This window comes from Peromyscus maniculatus, chromosome X (assembly GCF_049852395.1).
Source record: "Peromyscus maniculatus bairdii isolate BWxNUB_F1_BW_parent chromosome X, HU_Pman_BW_mat_3.1, whole genome shotgun sequence".
Classification (NCBI taxonomy): Eukaryota; Metazoa; Chordata; class Mammalia; order Rodentia; family Cricetidae; genus Peromyscus; species Peromyscus maniculatus.
In genome coordinates, this window is record NC_134875.1 from 78604616 (window position 1) to 78612127 (window position 7512).

Here is a 7512-nt window from a genome sequence, read left to right on the forward strand (position 1 = left end):
AAAGATCTGGGTTATTTCACTGATTCATTAGGAATGAGCTTCCCACCCTCCCTTCTCTGTATCTCATCATGTCCTGTCTGCAAAATGAGGAGTTCAGGAGACAAAAGCCCAGTCTTTCTCATCGAACATTACTTAAAGTTGGAAAGTTAAAGTTATAAAAGAAAACAAAAAATCATGGAAGAAAAACCATGTTGGGCGAATGAAGCAAGCAACTACAGACGAACCTCTAAGGTGTTCTTTAAACGGAAGATATAAAGGTGTAGAACAGTCGGGGATCTGTGCTTTCTGGCTTGGGTGGGTTGTGGAACTGAGAAACCTTGGGTTGGCGCCAAGTTACAGTCCTGGGCCCCGCAGGGGGCCAGGCCCAAGTTTGGGAAAACAGAGTCAAAGTCAGGGGCTATTGTGGTCCAGGCAGAAGCAGAAAGACACGACAGGCAGGTTTCCTTCCTGCCTTGCTCTTATCTGAGGGTGCAGAAGGCAGTAGGAGCATGCCTGGGGTGCAGGTGAGGCTTGTCTACCCTGAGCCGGCCATCAGCTCCAGTTCCCCTCTTTCCAACTAGCAGCTTCCCACCCCCACTCGCTTCCACTCCAGCGCTTGGGCCCCCTCCCGCTCCTCCCACAGCACCTCCCTGGCCCCGCCTACGCTCTCCCACTCAGCCTGGGACTGCGTCATAAGTATCCCCAGACCTGAGCTGCTGCAGCCTGTGGAAGACAGGGAGAAAGTAAGTGCTGCTTGAGCAAGCGCGTTCCCCTCCTCTTTCAACCTGCAGCCCAGGATACTGATTCGAGCCGCGCCTTACCGCGCAGCCCGAAGATTCACCATGGTGAAGATCGCCTTCAACACCCCCACGGCGGTGCAAAAGGAGGAGGCGCGGCAAGATGTGGAGGCACTCGTGAGCCGCACCGTCCGAGCTCAGATCCTGACTGGCAAGGTAGTTCCCACTCGGCCTATGTGGGCCTTCTGGGGTTGGGGAGTGGAAAGAGAAAGAGGGGGGTTGCAATGCAGGTGCAGAGGACGAATTATTGGCTGCCCCCGCAGTCCTGGGTTCCAGGCAGGCCAATCTGCACTGTAAGTTGCGTGGGTCCCCTTATACTCTGCTTCGACTCATGCCCTTCTGCATCCATGCGATTCCATCCCTTAACACTACCAATCCCAGGAAGTTGTTGGAAGGAGTTTGAAGAAATTCCTTCGTGTCATTTTGTTCTGGGAAATGGGCTATGGATTTAGCCAGAGACACAATTATAGCTACAGAGACAGTGCAGCCACATGGGGTGAGCAAGGGCAAAAGACTTAACTGTTCTTTCCTATTGACTTCAGTAAAATTATATGAATCTGTGTCTTTGTAGGATTGCTGATTGTGGAGGTTGAATGGAGGCAAGGGGCAGCTTTAACTCCAAACTGTATGCGTTGGGGCAAGTGTGTGTCTGCACAACACACACACACACACACACACACACACACACACACACACACACATTTGTGTGTATTTTTAGGTAGACAGTATTAATGGTTAGGTAATGGAGCTGTCAAAAATATATATTGGTTTTAATTCTTGGCCAAACCCTTGTAAAGATACATTTTGAGGGCTCTTCTTTTGGTTGTTATTTCTTGTTGCACAATATCGCGCTCCCTTCATATAGATATCTGAAACACAGCAAATGTTGCAATTTAAACAACTCATTTTCCAGGCACTGGAGAAGTTCTCTCCTCCCAAGTTATTTATCTCGTCCAATTTATATTTCTTTTAAAAACCAACCACGTTTGAAGCATTGATAAACTATCATTTTTCCTCAGTAAAATCTCAATTTTAAAAGGCGATTATATTTTCTTCTGCATCTGTGGAATCTGCAGTAATGGGGCTTGATCTGTCCTAACTTGTCCTGTTGTCTTTAAAAAGTTTTCCCTTTTAGGTTTAGAGTGGATATTTGAAAAGTGTTTTGAGTGAGATCTGAATTCATGTAGTAAAACTTAATTATGCATACAATTTGAAATGTTAATGTGGTGCTGCAGAACTTTCATCATGGAAACTTTCAATATTTAACTCTGCAATCAAACTAGCTTTTGTGTATCACACATTCTGGAACTCAAAAGCAACACCCCCTTGCATTGTTGAGGTTTAAATTAAATGACAGAAGGTCAAATATGTAGTCGTCGTCGTCCCACTAACTCTGTAAATGAAACATGGCCAGATTTGAGGGTAGGTCTAACTAGATGCCAGTATTAAAAATAGCTACACAGTAATCCTTTTTCCCCCTCACCACCAAAAACTTCATGAGTTGTAGAAAGATTCAATTACTATGTAATACTTTTGCCAGTCCTGTGGCTCGAGGAATAAATAAAAACAAACACCTCCACTTTGATTATCTTTCTTTGTTAGGTTTTAGAGAACCAACCCTAACATGGCCACTTTGACAGAACTACTTGACACATTACATTGCGGTTTATGGATTAGGCCTGATCAACAGAGACTGAACACACTGGACTCACATTAGCAAATGATATACAGTAACTTTTAAAATACACTTCGAAAAGAAATTAGCTATGATAATTCCTTCATTCAACTACATTCAACTCCTTCAATGTTAAATGAAAACAAAAGAAATCCTTATTCCTACTGAATAGTCATGTCTAGTTAAACCAAGACCCTCATTACTTTAGCCATGCTTAATGATAAACTTCCTGAATTATTGGAAAAGAGAAATGAAATACAGTACAAATTGTTCTTCTGTCTCAGTAATAAGAAAAAAGAAATTCATTCTTCAGAGAAATTCAAGTTAAGCTATTATGTGCCTTTTAGCAAGTCATTTCATCTTTCTGCACCCAAATTTAAGATCCCACAGCTATATTACAGTAATTCCCAGGCAAAATACAAAATTCAGCTTTTGTAATGCTAAATATTAGTTTATATTTTTAATGAAAACAATTAAGGCATTTCAGTATGTGTTGAATATAATTGATGAAATAAGCTTAAATAAATTAAAATGTGATTCTCAAATTTTGACCTTTAAAAATATCTTTATTTTGCAAACAAAAATTATCAAACGATTTTCTACCTTTCCTCTTTTGCACATTAACGTGCATTTTTCACCAAATTGATGGAACGTCGGTTAAATGTCCCAAACATAACAATTTCGTGAAGCATTCTGATGCTAGACAAATGAAAATAATTTTTAAGAGCAACTTGTATTACGAGGACTGAGATTTGCCGCCTTCACTTATGCTCTTGCGTAATAATGTGACTGAGGGGCGTACTGTGAGATGCAAACTGCAAACAGGCCTTTCCGTTCCAGGCCCCATGGACGGCGCAGTTAATCAGTAACTTTATTTTTGGATTTTTTTTTTTTTTTTTTAGAATCCTTCAGCAAATTATTGATCTCATAGAATGTTTAAATCACTGCTTCACAAACAGCTTCTTTGTGTAGAAAATTCTCTACTTTCAAATCTAGTCCTTGCTCTAGGACTTGGAAAACAGCATTATTGCAATGTATAGAATAATGGATAATACCCGGAAGCTTTATACTTACTAATAAAATTAGGAATATCAGAAAATATATAATTGACTTCAATTAATTTCTAAAATAAAAGGAAATAACCCCTTCCCAATTTGACAAAGCTTTTTGAAAACTAGCCAACGAACTGAAGGTTACTAACACTCCTTTAAGTTGATAAATGGATTTCTAAGCAAGTAGTAAACTGTCTATTTATAAAACTATGACTAGTTCCAATTAAAGAACATAATTTTTAGAGACAACCTGAACTATATCATATCGATAGTTAAAAAATACTGTTCTATCTATTAAACATCTCTTAAAACAGTAGATCCACATTAAGTATTTTTAATAAAAATACATCATTCTATAAATTAATGATAAGTATATATTTTAAAATAACATTATATCTATATTTAAGTTTGAAAATGCTATAAGGAAGGCTAGTGTTGGTGGAGATATTCTATATATATTAGCATCAGAAATTGTCTTGAAATGATTGTAGTTTAGAACAGCTTAGTTTATTTTTTAAATATTTTGTTTTTTTAGGAGTGATAAATTGCTCACAAAAGCAACTGTCTGAAAGTATAATCTGTTTTTTTTTAAATTTTGCTTTTTAATCAATAGGAGCTCAGAGTTGCCACGCAGGAGAAAGATGGCTCTTCTGGGAGATGTATGCTTACTCTCCTAGGCCTCTCATTCATCTTGGCAGGACTGATTGTTGGTGGAGCCTGCATTTACAAGTACTTCATGCCCAAGGTAATAGTTACACTTCTTAATACTTGGAATTACTAATTGCCATGTATTTCATTAGCAACCTAAATAATTATGTGGTGGTATCCAGAGAAATAAAGACTTGAGGAGTGTTTTCAAATTACTTTTCCGTCTCTGACATTGCCTAGGCTTCATGATGATCTAACAAACAAGCCTCAGATTAACACAGTATGATGAATTGACATGAGTGTAAGAAACAATTCAAGTGTCGTGACTGTGAGTATTAGAAAGGTTCAAGTCCACCTTCTGTCTCTTAGAGCACCATTTATCACGGTGAGATGTGCTTCTTTGATTCTGAAGATCCCGTCAATTCCCTTCATGGAGGAGAGCCATACTTCCTGCCTGTGACTGAGGAGGCTGATATTCGTGAGGATGACAACATCGCCATCATCGATGTGCCTGTTCCCAGTTTCTCGGATAGTGATCCTGCAGCCATTATCCATGACTTTGAGAAGGTGGATTTCTCTTTCTTTCAGCTATTCCAAGTTTTCTCTATTCCTTCTTCATTGAAAGGCAAACAATCTATTCATAAATAAACAGCTTTCGAAGCCAAGCTCCTTCATGGTGGTGTTGTCGGGTAGACAGTAGTGAATTTTCGAAGGATATCTGGCTGTCTGTTCTAATGGTACTTAGTAAATCTGAAGTATTAATATCCATCTTTTTTCACCTTCCCAACAGGGAATGACTGCTTACCTGGACCTGCTTTTGGGAAACTGTTACCTGATGCCCCTCAATACTTCCATTGTTATGACTCCAAAGAATCTGGTGGAGCTTTTTGGCAAGCTGGCAGTACGTATTTTAGAGATCAGTTTTTTTCTATAAGCATTTCCAAATAATTTTGCTTCATTATTCAAAGAAGTTAATGAGTTGGGCCAGACATTCTATTTCATTGAAATATTTTTGAATGAAAAGTGTATGCTGTGCCAAGATAGATGGAACTGAATTATTTTATGTTAAGCAATGTAGGCCAGTCAGACACAAATACTTTATGTTCTCCTTCATACATAGAAGCTAAAAATGCTCACTTGAACACAGAACACTGGCTAATAGAAGTTGAAAAGGGAGTGTGTGTAGGGGGAGGTGGATAAAGGGAGGTTGGATTTGATCAATGCATGCTGTGTGTATGTGCAAATAGCACACTGAACTTAAAACCCATAAATGTGTATGTGTATAATAAAAATAATATATAAAACTTTCTAAAATAAATTCTTTTTAATAATGTCTATTTTTAAAAGTATATAAGTGGGAATTTTAATACCGTCTTTAAGAATTTATCGTGTTAATCTTTTTTCTTTTCACTTTTAGAGTGGCAAATATTTGCCTCACACTTATGTGGTTCGTGAAGACCTGGTTGCTGTGGAAGAAATTCGTGATGTTAGCAACCTTGGCATTTTTATTTACCAACTTTGCAATAACCGAAAATCCTTCCGCCTTAGACGCAGAGACCTCTTGCTGGGTAGGCAATTTATTATTAGTGGGTGAATGGAAAAGACTGAGGGTAGACTGCTTGGAAATGAGTGTGTTGAAATACCTTTCTACGAGCACAGAAAACTCAAAAGCCATCTTTTTTATGCCTTCACAGGTTTCAACAAGCGCGCCATTGACAAATGCTGGAAGATTAGACACTTCCCCAATGAATTCATTGTTGAGACCAAGATCTGCCAAGAGTGAAGAATGGCAGATTAAAGAGTATCCTTGGTAATACGTCAGCAACTTACAGTCTGACTTTGATAACGGGATACTCGCGATATTTACTCATACATTTACTCTATTGCTTATACTGGAAAAGGAAAGGGGGGAGAAAACTACTAACCACTGCAAGCTATTGTCCAATTCTAGTTTAATTGACATTGCTTGCTGTTTGCAAAAAAAAAAAAAATGAAATGATCATCTTTTCGTTTGAATTTATAGGGTTTAGACTTCTGAAAGCAGCATGAATATATCATCTAACATCCCGACAATAAAATCCACCCTCTGTTTTCATTTAAAGCAAGTTCTTGACAGAGTCATCTGCCTGGAGCGTGCTTTAAATTTAAAATATTTCAAATCATTTGTGACATTTTTGTGTGCAGCATGTCAAATCTCTTCACATTCTTTTGTTTTATTCTTCATTTTGTTCAACTCTCCTGATTTTAGAAATTACATTTTTGCATTTCTATCAGGTGCTCTTTAATGAATCTGACTTATATGTGAACAATGTTCATGAGGAAGCAATTTTTTACACATGTAATGATTCTTTCTCATTGATATCTGTATTGTGAAATCCACAGAACTGTACAGGTGCTGAATGCTGTAAGGAGTTCCGGTTGTATGAATTCTACAACCCTATAATAAAGTTTACCATATTCAATCATGTTTTATTTTTGTCACTTGACAGATACTTAATGTGGAAATCATTGTTTATTTGGCTTTTATTTACATGAATCAGATATAAAATTATGAACATAACTGTATCCATTACCACATCTACATATTTATGTTTCACAATCTCACATTTCCCCATTTTCATTTTGTATCAATTGCTGTTTAAATATCTTATAATTTCCTTGTCATATAACTTCAACTACTTACAGAGAGTCTCCAGCTCAGAACAATTTAAAACATTTTAATGGTTTTTCTTTTTCATAAAAACATAACTATATGCAGCTATAGTAGATCACCAAAGACTAACATTGAATGAGGCATTAAGACTTTTTAAAGTTAAAGTAATTTATTTAGTGTGTGGATGTGTGCCAAAATGAGTATGTGGAGGTCAGAGGACAACACTGTTGAGTAGATTCTCCTGTCCTCCTTGACATATGTGCTGGGGATGGAACTCAGGTCCTCAGGTTGTCAGGCTTGTTGAGGCGCTTTAATCTCTGGAACACTGGTTCAACACCGATGATTTTTAACAGCTTCACAAGCCTGACATCTTTACACATTTATCTACAAGTATAAACACCACACCAAGTAGGCCAGTGCTGCAATAATTCTGTCAACTACTTTCACAAAAATTAGAAAAAAATAATGCCCCTCAAAGAAATACAACCATGTAAAACAGCATGTTTTAATATAAGCATCTGTAGAAAGATGCCTTCCTTGTACATCAAATTTTGTTGACAAGGGGTTGAATGAAAAAGCAAAAGTTTTTAATTGACATATTATGAAACAGCATACCATTCATAGTCATCCACCTACAGTGTTTCCTAAATATTCATCACTAATGAATAATTTTAAAAGAAAAATATTTAGAAATTCTAAAAAATATAA

General features: G+C 37.5%; 1 protein-coding gene across 1 annotated transcript; it reads left to right on the forward strand.

The window, feature by feature from the left end:
- Nucleotides 1-668: 668 nt before the first annotated feature.
- On the forward strand, nucleotides 669-6613 carry Itm2a (integral membrane protein 2A). The gene is made up of 6 exons (XM_006992620.4): nucleotides 669-932; nucleotides 4117-4248; nucleotides 4521-4718; nucleotides 4942-5052; nucleotides 5569-5719; nucleotides 5846-6613. The coding sequence occupies exons 1-6, from the start codon at nucleotides 822-824 to the stop codon at nucleotides 5932-5934; spliced, it is 792 nt and encodes a 263-aa protein (XP_006992682.1). The 5' UTR covers nucleotides 669-821; the 3' UTR covers nucleotides 5935-6613.
- The last annotated feature ends 899 nt before the right edge of the window (nucleotides 6614-7512 follow it).

Coding starts and splice junctions, on each gene's coding strand:
- Itm2a (XM_006992620.4), top strand. CDS start 822: ATGGTGAAGATCGCCTTCAACACCCCCACGGCGGTGCAAAAGGAGGAG. Junction 933..4,116: donor CTCAGATCCTGACTGGCAAG/GTAGTTCCCACT, acceptor TTTAATCAATAG/GAGCTCAGAGTTGCCACGCA. Junction 4,249..4,520: donor ACAAGTACTTCATGCCCAAG/GTAATAGTTACA, acceptor TCTGTCTCTTAG/AGCACCATTTATCACGGTGA.